The sequence below is a fragment of the Euleptes europaea genome, chromosome 9 (assembly GCF_029931775.1).
Source record: "Euleptes europaea isolate rEulEur1 chromosome 9, rEulEur1.hap1, whole genome shotgun sequence".
NCBI classification, from domain to species: domain Eukaryota; kingdom Metazoa; phylum Chordata; class Lepidosauria; order Squamata; family Sphaerodactylidae; genus Euleptes; species Euleptes europaea.
The window spans coordinates 39,201,817-39,220,234 of record NC_079320.1 but is presented as its reverse complement, the minus strand read 5'-3'; the positions used below and the strand labels follow the sequence as shown (position 1 = coordinate 39,220,234).

Below are 18,418 nucleotides of genomic sequence, written 5' to 3'. Positions count from 1 at the left end.
ACAAATTGACCAGGGCTTAATGATCGACCGTGACAGAGGTTGACTGAGATATTGTGGTTTGTCCTAATTTTGTAATACTTTGTTCACGTGTTATACCAATACCTGGTTTATGCTAACCATCATTTGCAATATAAATCGCAGTTTGATTTTCCAAATAATCAGGCAAGCAATGTTTAGCATCTGGCGGTGACTTCCAGGGGTTCAGTAATGACTTTATGGTTTGATAGCCCAGACACCTTCAAACCATGGCTCTTGATATTGATTTGCTGCTGATTGCTAAACCACTATTGTTTATACTGAACCCACGGTATTTACCAGTATCGAGGACAAAATGTGCATCTTGCACAGGAGTGTAAACAAACTAGCAATAATTCTAGGCATAGCATGTTACCTCACTCTTACTGATAAGTGTAGTTTACAGCTCACTTTCCCCATCCCATATAGCACTGGCATTTGTTTCATTGTTTTCTGTCACTTGTTGTTGTGCTTCTGGACTGACTAGTAATGGATAGGAGGAGAAGGAAGATCAGATAGTAGCAGGAGTGTGGCAAGAGCTAAAAGGAATGGGGCTAGGTGGGGAAACAAACCCTAAAGTGAAGAGTAGTGTCAGTCTTGAATTGTATTTCTTCAGAGTGGAGTTACTTTCTGGTTTTGAACTGTGCTTTTCCCCTTTAAAAATGCACAGACTACTTGCACAATCAGTTTTCTCTAAAAACAATAGGCCTCTCCCCCGGTTTCAAGGCTTGGTGACTTTATAGAAGAAACAGAAGGGAGGCTTATGAAAGGCTCAAGATTATGAATGGGATAAAAAACACACACCCAGTGACTCAGAAGCATTGAGACTGCGTCACATCAGCCATTACTTCTGCTTTCTAATGAAGAAACAGAGAAGAAAAATTGACGAAATCCTCAAGTCAATAAATTGTTAGTCTGGCTGGACAGTTTGCTCTTTTTTATTTTGATATAGTCTTTTGTCGGTTATTTCCCACTTGTTATGATTTTTGCTCTGTGTTAAGCTATCAAACTATTTGAGAAAGTATATTTTGTATATTAGGCCCAGAAGGTAATTTGTTGCATGCAATGTTTTTGATATAGCCTGCCCTTAATACAGGCATGTATAAAGTAGCATTTCTGTTCATTAGTAAAATGTCTGTTTCTTTCTTTTTCTCTGTTGTCAGCCCAGCTGCCACCTCAGTGATATCCCTGGCATTTGGACGCTACATTCTGGAACCGTTTTTCATGCAGTGTGAAATCCCAGATCTTGCTATTAAACTTATTACAGCTGTGGCCATCAGTAAGTGCCCGAGTTTAGAGAAAACAGAGTGAGGCAAGCAAAACAAAAGTTAATTCAACATCCAGTACTTTGACAAGATACATATTATTTGAGTCAGTCTTCTTGGCACCCAATTTAATACATATTAACATGTAACTTTGTAATTTTCCTGAATGGTTTCAGTTACCTCAAAACACCTGATTTTTGTAGATTCTTCACAGTGACCATACTGTACGTCTAAAATTATAGGAGATGTAAGTGAATCTATAAGAGTAGAGTTGGGAAGGGTGTGGAATATATTCACTTTTAGCAGTGAATAGCAGAATTCACCACTCCTTCGTCCTGGTCAAGAGCTCGTGAGATGAAGTTGGTGATACGATGGGTTGGCAGCTGCTTAATCAAGTACAGCAGAATCCCAGTACAGATGAAAATAAGACTAGGTTAGGCAAGCTGAGGTACAAGTGCCAATGCAATAAAATGTAATGGCTCAGCGGCTGCAGGGAACCACAGTAGGCTAATCCCTTCTGCTAGTCAAACTGAGAGCTCCAAACATGAAATATGTACCCTTGAGGGAAGCAACATAAGTTATGTCAGTTAAATGGTCTTGTTAGCAGGCCTGAAAATTCCACGGTGAGAGGTATCATTTGGCAGTTTTAAGCTCCATATTACAGATGGGACAAAGAGGCTAATTGTGGCTTGCCTAGTGTGGCTAATTCGGGTTGCCAGCTCTGGGCTGGGAAATTCCTGGGTATTTGGTGGCAGGGCCTGGGGATGGTAGTACTTGGGAGGGGAGAAAGCTCAACAAGGACAGGATACCATAGAGTGCACCCTCCAAAGCTGCTATTTTCTCAAGGGAAACTGATCTCCGTAGTCAGATATCTGGATCAGAACTCCAGGCCCTGCCAGGATGGCAACCCTATGGAAATTATTTTTAAAAGATTGAAAAGTTTGAGTCTTTCATCGTTTCCTCCCAGTATTTCTAAGGTTTTTGTTGTAGCTGGGGTTGCCAACCACCAGGTACTAGCAGGAGATCTTCTGCTATTACAACTGATCTCCAGCCAATAGAGATCAGTTCACCTGGAGAAAATGGCCACTTTGGCAATTGGACTCTATGGCACTGAAGTCCTCCCCTCCCCAAACCCCACCCACCTCAGGCTCTGGCCCAAAACCTCCCACCGGTGGTGAAGAGGGACCTGGCAACTTTAGTTGTAGCTCATCATCTGTTGTTTGTTGGTCAACTGTGGGAACTAATGGGGTCCCACCTGATTTCCATAAATGTCTATTTTATGTTCTCTATTCCTGTACAATTAAACTCCATACTTCAGCTTCAGTATAGTGATGCAGAGATATAGTTGGAGACTAGATATGGAAAAGCTGACTGTAACGAAATCCAGCGAATTCTGAAATATTAATGTTTGAAGGTCCTGTGTGATGTAAAGAGCATGGACTCTTGCCATTGGTGGAATTTGGCCTTGTTTTGGAGGCCCACTGCAGGAAGCTTATTACACAAGTGTTTCCAAGTCAGCTTCTGGCTTTGTATAGCGTGCCAAGCAAAATATACTCTTGTTCCTTTTATTTAGACAGCTCTAAATAGCCTTGGCCCTAACATGTGTGAGAAATTCTCTCATTCCCTGCTTGTCATTCTAACTCATTATTGCAAAAAAGGAAAAAAAAAGGCTTATACTTCAGATAATGCTAAAATTAGGTGCCCATCTTTTTAGATAAGATTTAAAGTTTAGTGCATGCAGCAATGTCTAATACTAACAGAAAGAATAAGAAAAAAGACAGATCCACAATTTTTGTTTTCTTACATTTACACCTGCTGCACATATAACTTATCTATTACTGAAGCCTTGTTCATAGTACAATGCTGTGATAATAGGTTGGCCTCCCATACAAACATGCATTGGAAAGCAGCAACCAGGCTAGATACAAGAAAGAAAATAAAAAGCCCGAAAGAGTGGTGAAGTCATGCAAGACAATACTAGTTACATAAGGAAATGCACTCATTTGGCCTTTTCTCGAGTTGAGTTGACCTCGAACTTCCAGCCTCCAAAAGAAAGAAAGAAAGAAAGAACCACCAAGGGAAAAATAGGGAATGAATTGATACTGGCCTGCATTTATTTCTCTTCTAATTTATGTTAAAACTTGTAGATCCATCTGAATAATTGAATTAAGGTTGTGTTTTTGAGGTTAATGCTTAAAATATTTCATGGCTGCAAAATGGATGTTTGAAAACTGCAAGGTCTCTGAGAAAGAATAGGAAGAGGGGGAGGGGGCTTCCATTATAAATAGCTTCCTAAGCATATGTAATTTGCACCCAACAACAGAATCATCTGGTATGGGATTTCATTATGGTTAATGTGAAAATCTTTTGAGATAAACCAGGAGTTTATACAGTAATTTTTTATAAAAGAAATAATCAATACTGCTGGAGGGTGGAGTTTTCCTGTAATAATGACAGTTAGGAGTGAACAGCAAGTAGTTGCCATGGGGACCAACTAAGAGGCTGTGCCGAGCTAGGGAGATGACTTGCTGCTTCAGTGAAACTAGAGACTCCTTCAGGAAGCCCTTTGAGAGCAAACCATACCGCTCTCAGGAGAGGCTGTGAAAGACATGGGTGAGGAAGTAATTACAGCAAAGTGAAGTTAGATGACTCCTACAAGTGTGGGGTGCAACAAACTGCAGGGGGAAGTCAATTTGTCCTTGGAGAACAACAACAACAAAAATCTTTTGCACCTATGACTTAACATGGTAGTATGTCAGCCCCTAAGTTTACAAGTAAGAGCTAAGCTACAAAATCTAAACAAAGGCCCATATAGAGCTGAGCTACAAAATCTAAACAGGGTACACAGTTCGTGCATAAATTGGAACGGACATACACAAAACCTTAATGCAGGGTAATACAACATATTTTAGGGCCATCTTATTGCCACTGAGATTAATCTCTGTGCCAGAGAAAAAAGGATTTAAGGGGAAAGAATTAAAAAACCTAAAAGAAAAAAATATATTTGCCTGCCACTGAAATACTTCAAGAGAAGGCACGGGGTGAAGGGAAAGGGGGCTTTGTAAAGCAGGAAGGCCTGGGGATACAAGGAAGGGTCTGTAATGATGAATGTCCTAACCAGGCATAACTATATATTTTACCCACTGAGATCTAAATGACAATGTAATTTAAGCGAATTCCTTCTATTCTGGCTTGTTTCAGTGTTATGGACTGGTAGGAAATCAGTACAATTGCTGCTTCTCTGGTTATAGTCCATGTTCCACAAACTCAGGGCTGTGTAAGATTGGACTGAGAAATGTAACCAGACAAGTCCTTGTCATGTGTAATGATATATCCGTGGAGTCCTTCTCATGATCCAGATACCTTGTTTACGAAGCCTGCCTTTCCAAGTATGATGCTACCCACCTCTGCCTTTGGGCTTTAGTTGAAAAGCTACCATTAAGTTAGGAACATTGTGCAGCTGGCTGAGCAAACAGATGTAGTTACAAAAGCAAGCCTGTATGTTGTAATATTAATTATACCTTAACCCTCTTCATGTCAAACTGCAATGCCACCATAGAATAGCCACAGAAACAAACTGGCGGCTTCATGACTGGTCTGAACATGGTAGATCTTATAATCAAATCAAACTATAAATGCAGATAAACTGTTCTCATATGGAAGCTGGATTTTTCATTGAAAATAAGCATGATTCATGGCAGAAGCCGGATTTAGGATTCCTTTGCTCGATTGTTCAGATAGAAAGCCATAGGATACTCAGTTCAGGTCCTCCCTAGTTATTATCTACTGGTAAACCTTGTACATGCTTCTACAAGGTGGGTCACTTGTATTGAATTCAAAATGTTGTTTGAGGTCAGTTCTCACAAAAACAAAGCTGCTTCATGCAGCACATTCATATCTGAGTTGTATAACAGAGTTCAAGGCAGAGTAGCTGAACACATCATATTTAGGTGTTAACTTTACATAACAAGCTGGTATTTACCTCTTTACAAACACTTCATCATGGCTTCTGGTCAACCTCTCTTGCAAGCAGCCTTACTAACAGAGATGCTGACCTTTTTCACCACGGACCACATCCAGTCCACTGTGTCCCTGCTTCTTCCTTTCCCTCCTGTCCGATTATCACATGCTTGTGTCTGATACTTGCATTAGGGTTGCCAGACACTAGGTAATTATTAGGGTTGCAAACCTCCAGGTACTAGCTGGAGATCTCCTGCTATTAAAACTGATCTCCATCTGATAGAGATCAGTTCACCTGGAGAAAATGGCTGCTTTGGAAATTGAACCCTGCCCTCCTCAGGCTCCACCCCAAATATGTCCAGGTATTTCCCATCCTGGAGCTGGCAACCCTAGTAATGATGGACAATTGCCCATCAATTAAGGGGGTTTCCCACCACTCCTCAGCTGGCAGGAAGGCAGAAGCAGGCCAGCTGAAGGAGGGGGCATTAATATCACTTCTGGAGTAAACCATAGAGTTTCCGTAGAGTTTTTGGAGGTATGTGCTAGAGCATCCCCATCACTTCGGGGAAATTATTGCACTAATCGCCCCCCCCCCCCAACAGCCCCACCACAATAAAGCTCCCGCTGGTGACAAGGGAGGACCTGGCAACTCTAACTGGCATTCTAACCAAATATGCACTCTTTTTTTTTGGATCTAAAGTAAATCATGTAGTTCCAAAAGTGAGACTAAATTGTGAGTTTTGATATTTCATATAAAAGAACTAAGCTTGTATCATATCAAAAATGACACTAAGCACTGAGATACACTTAAGTTACGGTTGCCAGGTCTTTCTTCGCCACTGGCGGGAGATTTTTTGGGGCAGAACCTGAGGAGGACGGGGTTTGGCCAGGGGAGGGACTTCAATGCCATAGAGTCCAATTGCCAAAGCAGCCATTTTCTCCAGGTGATCTGATCTCTATCGGCTGGAGATCAGTTGTAAAAGCAGGGGATCTCCAGCTATTACTTGGAGGTTGGCAACCCTAACTTAAGTATGTGCTGTCTGTTAAGGTTTATCTTTCAGGGTTTTTCAAGTGAACAGTTTACATTTCTGTCATTATGATACAACTTCATGTGCTGGAAACAAATCTCCACGTTAAAAAGGCAGGTACATAATTTGTGTGTATTAGTACACACACAGCCCTGACCTGGATGGCCCAGGCTAGCCTGAACTTGTCAGATCTCAGAAGCTAAGCAGGGTCAGCCCTGGTTAGTATTTGGATGGGAGACCACTAAGGAAGTCCAGGGTTGCTGTGCAGAGGAAGGCACTGGCAAACCACCTCTGTTAGTCTCTTGCCATGAAAACCCCAAAAGGGGTTGCCATAAGTCGACTTGACGGCACTTTACACACACACACACAGTACACACACAAAGGCTGAGATAGACCATTGAACTGTCAACATCAGTATTGTCTACTCTGACTGACAGAAACCTGACGGTCAAGTGGCAGTCTTAAACATCACAATTAATCTTTGTTACTGACTGATACTGGTTTAACTGTTTTGACTTTTGACTTGAGTTTTAACACTCATTCCCAGGCATCAAAGAACCCTAGAAATTAGAAGAGTTTTGGGAAACCTTCTCAAATTATTATTTCCATATTTTTTGGACAAAGATGTGCACAGGTATAAAGCCAATATAAGTTCAGAATACCGGTACCCTAATAATATACCTTTCTAGGGCTGAGCTGAAAGTTGAAAGAGAGGCGGGGGAGTGTTTTATAAAAGTCTCTGCTCACCTACTTTGCTTCTGTTTCCATGGTCCAAGAAACGAAGCTGCACTTTGATGCTGCTGGCCATCCCTGTTGTTACCTGCTTTTAGCCAAGATATGCCATTGGGGGAGCAGGAAGCACCGGCTTCAACCTGCTTTATTACCACTTAGATCAGCTTGGCTACATGGTACCATCATGTTGCTAATTAAGATGAAGGCAGTACTTCCTACTGGGCCGTGGCTCAGTAGTTGAGCATCTGCTTGGCATGCAGAAGGTCCCAGGTTCAATCCCCGGCATCTCCAGTTAAAGGGACTAGGCAAGTAGGTGATGTGAAAGACCTCTGCCTGCCTGAGACCCTGGAGAGCCACTGCGGGTCTGAGTAGACAATACTGACTTGGATGGACCAAGGGTCTGGTTCAGTACAAGGCAGCTTCATGTGTTCATGTGTACTTTCACTCTGGCATCATTTGGTTGAAAACTGAGCAAAAGAAAAAGTACTTAGTGGCAGCAGAGAGTAGGGTTGTCAGTAGGGTTGCCAGCTCTGGGTTGGAGATTTTGGGGGTGGGGTCTGAGGAGTGGGGTTTGGAGAGGGGAGGGACTTCAGTGCCATAGAGTCCAATTGCCAAAGTGGTCGTTTTCTCCAGGGGAACTGATCTCTGTCGGCTGGAGATCAGTTACAGTGTGAGATCTCCAGCCACCACCTGGAGGTTGGCAATGCTAGTTTTCAGAGCATTGGGAAATTCCTGGAGATTTGGGGGTGGAGCCTGGGGAGAGTGGTATTTGGGGAGGGGAGGGGCCAAAGCAGGGTATAATGCTACAGAGGCCACCCTCCATAGCATCCATTTTCTTCAGGAAAACTGATCTCTGTCATGTGGAGATCAGTTGTAATTCCTGGAGTTCTCCAGGCCCACTTGGAAGTTGGCAAACCTAGCAGAGAATACAACTGTTGCTACCAGTTAGGAGCAATGAGCACTTTGCCCCTTTTAACAGCTCCCCTCCAGATTACCAAAAGAACAAACTGCAGGCTGTAAATGAGATATAAAATTGGGGAGAAGATATCAGTTCTGCCTTCCTTTTTTACAAGTGCTGACCTGCATGTGTCCAGGCCCTGCTACAGTTCTTAATGGGATAGAACCCAGTAAGAGAGCTTTAAGAGATCCACCTCTGCTATATATATTCCATATATAAGACCACTTTTACAGGAAACCAAGCAGGAGAAAATTAATGTGAGCATTAAACTTAAAGACAATGTTTTTGCAGGGCCATAATTGCGAGGACTTGAATGATTATTTTATTCAGTCTTTAATTTTTCAAATGACGTGGAAACCTACAGCTAAATCAAACAAAGATTACAAGTGAAAAGGGATGTGAAATTAATTTTCAGTTCAAAGGCAGAGTTATACCAGTCCATCAATTATCAACCCTGAGCGGTTCTTCCAGTGATGTGCGTGCGTGTGTGTGTGTGTGTGTGGGAGCTTTAATATCTTCCCTTGAAAGGCTGCAAAAAGATTTATGGTTGGGACAATGGGAGACAGAGAGAAAGAGAGTGTTCGCAAAGGCACGTTAAAGGAGAGTGCATGGGGAGAGGAGATGGGAAAAAATGAATTGCAAGAAGGCTGGTGAAGGAAACATTCTGAAAGGCAAGTCTCTTTCTTTTATGAATGCCCAGAATCTATGCTGGGGGAAAGTTCTCTCTGGACAGAGGGTATGGTGCTTTTGGAGAGACACAAGATTTCCTTTAACCATTCTCTCTCTCTTTCCTCCCCACTCCAGCACTTGTAATGCTTCTGAATAGCATGAGTGTCAGCTGGAGTGCCCGCATCCAGATTTTCCTCACCTTTTGCAAGCTCGGAGCAATTTTGATAATTATAGTCCCTGGAGTTTTGCAGCTAATTAAAGGTATGAACTGAAAAGTAAATGCTATTTTAAGTGCTTTTATCTCTCTCCCCCTTCCCGCCTGTGCCCCTACCAAATAATGCTTAAACCAGCAAAATTGCTTAATTAGTCACTGCTTGTTTAACTTAAGCTGCATACTGTCAGGTAAGTGACTGGAAGCGGAACTACACTGAGAATAACTTGTATTTACCACAGCATGCTGATGAGAGGATATTGGGGCTGGATCCATAAATTTTAAAGGACAAGAAAATTGGGCCTCTCAGCATAAATTGTATTGGGAGAATAATTTATTTTAAAGGAACAAAGCCCCTTTGCAATAGCAGATCCCCCAGATTTCTGTTTCTATAGTGGGTCTGTCTATTGACAGTGTAGTCCTGAAGCGGAGATAAGTCAATTGAAGTGAATAGCTTGAAGGTTATAGCTCTGCTTAGGATGGCAATGTTAGTATGTTGCTGGTATTATGAGGTTTTACTTGCTTGGAGTATGTTTGGTGGTGGAACTTGTATGACATGAAAACACAGCACTATCCATAGAGAAATATGCTGTTCACTATAAATCAAACATAAGGAAACCTGAAACCTGGTCCAAGAGTTTATTTATCTCCAGAGTGAGTTTCAGGAACATAGGTGGCTTGTGACTGAAGTACTTTTGCAGCAGTTGTAGTCTTTTTAACAGCCTTCCCTGACTGATCCACTTCAGTGCTCCCTGACTGATTCACTAGTCAAACTTTTGATCTAAAGTTTTCCATCTTCCTCTCTCAAGCTGACACTCCTCTTGATTGGTTTTTACTCTTTGTCTCAAAGCTTCTCTCAGGGTTTTATGCTTCTCTAGCAGATGCTTGACTTGTTAACTTCAAGCTGCTTGTGGGCCCAATGTCCAAGGGAACAGGAGGACAGCAAAGCAACCCACCACCAGGCATGCAAGAAACAGCACACTGCTGAGATGAAAATGGCCACAACTTTGTTGGTTACAGCTGACAGAGCCTTGGCGCTGCATATGAGGCAACAGATCTGGCCATTGGCCAATGCACCTGCCAGCTGATCTGCAGGCCACCTTCGCCAGCCCGCCTGCTGGGGGGAGAACCATGGGATGGCTGTCTGTGGGGCTCCATGTGGGAACAGGCTACTGTATGATTTCCCCTGCCACTTGAAGCGAGGGTGCCTTGACAGCCCCTGAACTGGACATATACTCACCCCCAAATCCCTTAAGAGGGTCCCCAAGATGGGAAAAAAATTCCCCCTCCAAATGGATCTGGCCCCATGCTGACACCACCACAAGAGGCAGGGACCCCAGAGAACCCGCCTGGCACCTGATAAAGCTCCTACAGTTGTAACCAAACCCACACACCATGATGAATCCCGTGAAGCCAGACGTCCTGACCCCATTCTGACAGGTGGATGCCATCTGACCAGAATAGTACCTCCTGCCAGAAGGAAATGTCTGGGTAGCAAATCAGGTGGATCCCCCAGGGTGACAACAACCTTGCCCACTGTGCTTGTAATCTTCCGCCTGGCCACATGCACCTTGTCTGTTCAAATAACCCCACGCCAGGACCACCTTTTCTATAGGTTGGACAGAAAAGCCTGGTGCCCAGCAGCTTAGAAGAAAGAGACTGCAAGTCCATTGCCACTTCTTGTGCCAAGTCCTTGCCCTTGTAGGTGCCCAGGTCATTTTTTCCCAGCTGCTTGACCAGGGCAGCAGGTAGGGTTGCCAACCTCCAGGTACTAGCTGGCGATCTCCTGCTATTATAACTGATCTCCAGCCAATAGAGATCAGTTCACCTGGAGCAAATGGCCACATTGGCAATTGGACTTTATGGCATTGAAGTCCCTCCCCAAAATCCACCCTCCTCAGGCTCCACCCCAAAAACCTCCCACCGATGGTGAAGAGGGACCTGGCAACCCTAGCGTCAGGAGTCCTGCACTGGTGGATGTGCTGCAGAACCCTGGGCAGGAGTGAGGCCTAATGCTTCCCTCACATTGCCAATCCAGGTGACACAAATGGCTCTTTCCAGTCCCAAGTATCCTCCAGCCCAGCGGACAATGCTGTGCTTGCAAATCCACACAGACTTCTGTTTGGGGAAAGGAGGGACTTCAATACCATAGAGTCCAATTGCCAAAGCAGCCATGTTCTCCAGGTGAACTGATCTCTATCTGCTGGAGATTAGTTGTAATAGCAGGCGATCTCCAGCTAGTACTTGGAGGTTGGCAACCCTACGCATGGGTCAGGATGGCTATCGACTTTGTTAAAGAAGGAAATGGCTGCTAGGTGCTTACCTATGGTTTTGGGGGTGAACCCCTGGTCCTGCATTGGAGCCAAGTATTGGAGGACTGTGACCGCAGACAGAGGCCAAGAGCTGGGGCCCTCAATGCTAGCAGAGAAGACAGAAAACTTGCTGCTGCTGTGGAATAACCCCACAGTGTGGATGGTGTGGCCAAATTGAATAGTCTCTGCATTATGGAGTGTTGCCAAGAGACCAACGCTCCTCTGGGAATGGATCTGGGTAGCATTTTGCGCTGGGTGCCAGGTTGTATAACCTCTTGAAGGCGAAACAAGGCATATGCAATGTTGTTATCTGCCCTTGCAACATGCTGTGCTGAGAATGTGATGTTAATTGATAAACCAGGACAAACCTGCCCACCAGGCACCTCACTTTCCCCTCTACCCCCACCCCACAATATTTCCTCTTTCCCTTCTCCTGCCTCATTCTCTCATCAGCCATTCACCAACCTACCTTTTATCTACCTGCCATCTTCAGCTATCATCTTCAGCTATATTTATTATTCATTTTCTTCCTTTTACTCCAGCTTTCTTCATAGTGGGGACCAAATCAGCTTACATTATTCTTCTGAGGTAGGCTAGATTGAAAGTATGTGACTGGTCCAAATTCATCCAGTGAGCTTCCACAGCGAGACGAGAATTCATACCTTTGCCTCCCAGACCTTACTCTGAAGCTCTAACCACTATACAACACTGGCTTTCATAGGGGGGGTGCTGTTGAACAGTAGCAAGTATATGATACAATGAAGCTGTTAACATATCTATGTACATTTGTGAATACTTTTTATTTCATCTTCTGAATATGTATAATTTTTAATGTTGAAAGTAACAAAGCGTGCTTTTTTTTTAAAAAAACCGTGATACTTTTTAAGCGTGCCTTTTTTTGGAGCTGTGAATTATACTGGAGAGTAAATATTCCAAACAGTTAGTGGCAAACCTGGGCACACAGCCCATTATTCTGTTTGTGCAACCATCTCTTCAGCACCCTTTCCAATATATTTACCCTTAGGTGTTTGTTTTGATGGTTGGAGAAGCTTTGCTTAATATAACATGGCTGCCGTCACTACATATTATGTGATCTTTATTTATTTAATTAATTCATTTATACCCTGCCTTTTCCCCAAATGGGGGCCCATAGTTCTTTATAAAATACTAGAATTGCTAATGTGGTATAAATAAAAAGTTAAACTAGAGGCCAAGGGGACATCTGGATCGTTAATCTTGACTTTTATTTATTGGATTGTTTTTTTGCCATCCAGACTCAGCTGACTTAAAGTGACCCTGTAGGCTTTTCAAGGCAAGAGATGTTCAGCGGTGTTTTGCCATTTCCTGCCTTCTAATATTCTTCTAATTCCCTTCCAAATACTAGCCAGAGTCAGGGCTGAGAGTGTGTGACTGGCCCAAGGTCACCCAGCAAGCATCCATGGCATGAGTGGGGATTTGAACCTGGGTTTCCCAGGGCCTAGTCTTATACCTTAACCACTATACCACACTGGCTCTCTGCTTATTGAATACACCACTGTAATATTCAATATTTGGTACTTCTTTATTATTGTCATGGTGCATGATAACCAATATGGTACATTTATTGCAAATCTGTAGTAGATCCATTGATGTCAAAGGAAAGAAGGAGAGTAAAAAGCACACGAAAAAGTCTATACACAAATCAAGTTCTCCTTTCATATGTTTATCCACCTGCTTCAGTTGATTTCTGAAACTGAAGAATGGGAGGTTGAGTAGTAACCGTGAATTAGTGCACTTTTTGTAAAATGGGTTCTTTTGCTGGTAAACTCCACCCTTAACAAGTAGCAATATTTTTTTAAAATCTGTTTTTCAGGTGAAACTCATCACTTTAAAGATGCATTCGTAGGAAATGCAGCCAGTGTCAAAGGATTACCTCTTGCTTTTTATTCGGGAATGTACGCCTACTCAGGCTGGTAAGTAGTGTGGCTGATTGTTTTATGTTGAAGGGTTGTTTGGCTATGAGGTTCAGTACAATTTATGGCCATTTTTAAGTTAGCATACAAAAGGTGGCTGTGATATAGAGATCAAATATACAGTATATCCATATACTTTATATGTGGGATGATTTCAAAGTTGTCATCCCTGCTGTTTCAACCAGAAAATCTATTTCTTTATTTTCATGCCATCTGTTTCATTGCACCATTTGCCCCGTATAATGAACAATTTTTTCAATGTTATTTGTATCAATCAATAAATATATGCATAAATACCATATAAATTGTGCATAAAATCTGTACATGTACAAATGAATCTACAAAACTAGTAGTGGAGATCTGAAACTGCTGGTGAAACAATTTCCATATGAAAAGAAACAAATCAGGTAACATTTGCTTATCTCTCATTGTACATTCCCTTTCCTATGATTAGTCTTCTTTACAAGTTTTTGGGCTGCTGCTGATAGGCTGTAATCTCTGCTCTAACCCTATCCTTCAGCACATTAGTATTGTGAAGATAAAGTCAGAATTGATCATCTTATTGGATGCTAGGAAACACTACGTAAACCACTATTAACATTAACATTGATCTTGTAGGTTTTACCTGAATTTTGTTACTGAAGAGGTGGAGAACCCTGAAAGGTATTTATTATCCCCCTTTCTCAAAATTATCTTAAATTTTCTGCTGCTAAAAAAAAAGGCATATGCAAATATCTGACAGACCAGTCAAGTTGCTCTTCCTCAGCAGAAGTAGCTGTTTGAAAGTGCTGTTGCTTATAGATTTGCTAATTTTTTTGTTGGCTTGACCTGAGGAGGTATATAGCTTTATTACTCATAGAAAATATCAAAGAAACAAGTTCTCCAGAGTGGGATCATTCAGTGGAAGTCACTAATGTCCTTGAGGGGGGAAGATCAGGCTCTGAATGCAGCCTTTTGTGAATGATTTTTGACTGTTCAAAGATTAATTCAAACTGCTAATTATATTGCATGTGTAGGTCAGCACAATCAAAAATGGGATTGTTGACCACTTTACGGTCTGATTTTAACATGGGAAAGCCACATGGAATGCACTGGGGTAAGGGTTTCTGTTGACGCTGCCTCATTTAAAAGGCACTTTGGGTATGCCTGCAGGCCATTCACATGCAATGTTAGTATGCCAACTGTCTGTGTTGCCTGGAAAAATCTGTTGCTGGCAGGCTAACCCTGCACACAAAATGGTCTGGTATACGCAGTGTTCCTTTAAATGAATTGGCAGCTATATGGAACAAAAATATGGATTAGAGTATTCTACATAGCCTTGTCAAGATCAAACAGGGCCTTCATACAGTCAAATAACGTTGTACACACCTACAGGAAAGTGATTTCTTTGTAGTCTTCTTATATTTCAGCTGTGCTTAAGTAATGAATCTAACCCTTATCTGGTTGTTTCAGTCCAGAACTTGTCTAGAACTGTATGGCTTTTGATTAAGTTATTTTGGTGACAATTTTAATAATTGTGTTTTCATATCCTTCTTATACACCGCTGCTACTGTGTTGGACCAAGAAATATAAAATAGGTATTAACTTTTATGGAATAAAAGTATAAGACTAGGAATCTGCAAACTTTCAAGTATATATAACTCTTCCTTAGGCGGAATGGAAATGTAACTAATTCCTCACTAGATGGGAACTATATATAACTGAACGGTTATATTTTCCCCAGTCACTGTGGATAGAGTGCTTTTATCACATTTCGGAGTGAGACTATGCATGCACGTAATCTATCAGTTAAGCTTAGTATCTTTCATTTCTGGGTGAGTAACTCTATGAACGTGCCACTCCCTGATCCTTTGGTCCTTACATATGAAAATCTATCTAGAGCAACACTTTAGAAACACTTATCTTGTTGAATACAAACCACCGCTGGATAGGCATCTTATATTTTCATTTGTCATTGTGTTAAATAGAAATTGTCTTCACTTCATCCTGATTTTAAAAAGGAGCCCCGTGGCGCAGAGTGGTAAGCTGCAGTACTGCAGTCCAAGCTCTGCTCATGACCTGAGTTCAATCCCATCCAAAGTTGGTTTCAGGTAGCCGGCTCAAGGTCGGTAAAATGAGTACCCAGCTTGCTAGGGGTAAAGGGAAGATGACTGGGAAAGGCACTGGCAAACCATCCCGTAAACAAAGTCTGCCTAGTAAACCTGATGTGATGTCACCCCATGGGTCAGGAATGACCCAGTGCTTGCACAGGGGACTACCTTTTACCTAATCCTGATTAGGAAGTACTTCTCCATAAAGAAAAAAAGATAGAGTCTTTTGTTGCTCTTCCTTTTGTTAGAAGAATGTTCTTTTCTTAATGGAAGGGCATCCATGGATCCACCTCTGTCTGTCTGTCTGTCTGTCTGTCTGGTGTATTATCCAGACCCAATGTTCTCCTGTGTGCCCAGAAATCTAGTTTAGAGCTAGCCTTCCAGGACTGTATTTTTGTGTTATTTTACACCCCCATTTTATTCATCAGACATTTTGTCATAACTTGCAGCTACTTTTTCCTACCAAGTAACTGCATGTTGCTTGTTCGGCCCTGACTCACTTGCCTTGAGGAGGAACTGAAGCTGAACATACTGCTGCTCAATACACATTGGATTGATTTGTGGTGTCATCAAAAACTGCAGCTTCATGCTAGCAGTAGAATGGCCAGATGACCCATTTGCACAATCAGGGAATTATCCCAGGCAAAGAACAAAAGCATCTGTCACAAACAGGGTGGTCACACATATTGTCCTTTAGCCCTTTTCACATTCTATTTCTTGAATCAGACTTTGAATTTTGCCTTGTTTGTGTAATCTGAGCTATCTATTATAGTTTTCCTGTCTAAGAAATGGTGCAGTCATCACAGTAGTCTGGTGGCAGGCTGCCATAAATAAGTGCTCATATAAGTGGCTTGATAGTGTGAGCAGTGTAATTGTCAAATGGGAAACTAATGGAAGATCTCAAGAGCTACTTTTATGAGAAGACACATGAGAAAGTGCAGTTTTTCTAATCAAAAAAGGAGCTGCTGTGATCTTGCACACCTAAAAAAGGATACTGCAGAGCTTGAGACGGTGCAAAAAAGAGCAACCAAAATGATCAGGAGGCTAGAGCAACTGTCCTATGAGAAGCAATTAAAACACTTAGGGCTGTTGAGCTTGAAAAGAGGGTGGTTAAAGGGAGACATGATAGAGATTTTTAAAATTATGGGGAGAGTGGACAGGGAGAAGCTTTTCTCCCTCTCTCATAATACTAGAACATGGGGTTATCTGAAGCTGAAGCTGGAGGGTGAGAGATTCAAAACAGATAAAAGGAAGTATTTCTTCACACAGCACATAGTTAAATAGTGGAACTCCCTGGCTCAGGATGTGGTGATGGGATTCTAGTGGTATCTCCGTATCCAACTAGCCTGGCATTTTTGTAGTGACAGAGGCACTTGCCTGAATCATGTCATTAAAAGGGCACTGGATGACAATAGTATTGCTCCATCACCTATTGAAACAAAATATAGTATTTTTAATGGATGTCATTCACTGTTGCCTGAGGCCTCTAATGAGAAGCTGGAGATATAAAGCTTGATTATCTGAACAGGCAGAGTTTGATTCTCTCAGACATAGGCATTAGAAACATAGAGCTGGAAGGTACCCCAAGAGCCATCTAGTTCAACCCACTGTCCAATGCAGGAAATTCAGACCTACCTACTCCCCCCACCAGTGACCCCTGCTGTATGTCCAGAACAAGGCAAGAAAACTCCAGGATCCCTGGGCCAATCTGGCCTGCAGGAAAATTCCTTCCTGGTCCCATACTGGCAATCAGCATAACCCTGGGCTTATAAGAAAAGGCCACAAGAGCCAAGCACTGGCTCATCTCTTCCTGCCCTCCCTCTCACGATCTGCTTAAATTCATAATGAGCCATAGAATCAGCATTGCTGTCAGATGGCAATCTAGCCTCTGCTTAAAAACTTCAAAAGAAGAAGAGGCCACCTCCTCCTGAAGAAGTCTGTTCCACTGGGGAACTGCTCTGTCAAGAAGTTCTTCCTAATGTTCATCCGAAAACTCTTTTGATTCAATTTCAACCCATTGGTTCTGGTCTGACCATCTGGGGCAACAGAAAACAACTCTGCTCCATCCTCTAAATGATAACCCTTCAAATATTTGAAGATGGCTATCATATCACCTCTCAATCTTCACCTCTCCAGGCTAAACATACCCAGCTCCTTCAGCCTTTTCTCATAGGACTTGGTCTCCAGACCCCTACTGTTAGTAGGTATAATAGGTAGTAGGTAATTTGTTTGCTTTATGATAGGTACTTTATTTAAATTTTCTGCAGAAGTTCTCATTGTACAGGTCTGCTGTAGAAGGTCTTCTTACAGATGGATTTAAATGGAGAATGGTTGCTATTGTTACTATTGAATAGAATCAGGTTTTTAATTCTTCCAGATGCATAATTGGTAATGTTTTGTAAAGAGCTATAGAGGCAAATTACTGCCTGGAACAAGAAAAAGTATAATGATTCCTTCTGTCTTGTGATTTGCCAAAGTAAATGCTTGCTTCAGAATCAGTCACAGTTGTATATTTCCAGGTGCACTTCACCACATAGGATAACTGGCGGCTGGTATTTCTATAATCAAATCATGCTCGAACTGTGATAATTAACCTTCTGCAATGTGTGGAATGAAAGTGTGCCTGAAAAGAATTATGGGGTGAACATGGATATCTATACCTAGTCCTAGTAAATCTCAATGCCATAGAGATATGTAGAATCGTTTTAAAAACTATTTTCTGTAGCTCTGCAACCACTGTATTCCCTCCCCCCACATTTGATTTGGACCAAACCTATGAGAAAAATAATGAGGTGGACAGATACCTAGTTGCAAAAGGCCAATGTCTGAATTTGTTAATGAGCATAATTATGCAGGCCTTCCAAGTCCACATCCAAGACAGTATGTAGCAGAGTACACTGGCCTTTGCATTAGGAAACTTCAAGCTATTTGCTATTTAGCAGGGAGACTTGGTGTCCCCCCCCCCACTTATACGTTAATTATGAGTTGTGGAGTAAGTACCACTATGGGAAACATGAAATAAACTGGGGTGCAATGTACAACATATAGCCATTATTGTATATAAAATATTTTATTGTAATAGAATAGAAAATACTGGCCACTGTGCATTCACAAATCAACCAAGGCAGCTTTGAGTAAATTTAGATTTAGATCTTTGCCGAATACATCACTTTGGGATTTGCTAGATTGGTATTTCTTAATTCTTGTTTTCTCATGTGACATGGAT

The 18,418-nt window shown here is 42.0% G+C and overlaps 1 protein-coding gene across 1 annotated transcript in view; it reads left to right on the top strand.

Moving 5' to 3' along the window:
* The window catches only part of SLC7A11 (solute carrier family 7 member 11), a 73,304-nt gene that overhangs the window by 10,457 nt on the left and 44,429 nt on the right, over nucleotides 1-18,418 (top strand). Inside the window, exons 3-6 of the mRNA XM_056855206.1 lie at nucleotides 1,179-1,294; nucleotides 8,763-8,888; nucleotides 13,003-13,102; nucleotides 13,721-13,765. Coding sequence (XP_056711184.1) covers nucleotides 1,179-1,294; nucleotides 8,763-8,888; nucleotides 13,003-13,102; nucleotides 13,721-13,765 — 387 coding nt within the window. The remainder of the gene's footprint in view (nucleotides 1-1,178; nucleotides 1,295-8,762; nucleotides 8,889-13,002; nucleotides 13,103-13,720; nucleotides 13,766-18,418) is intronic.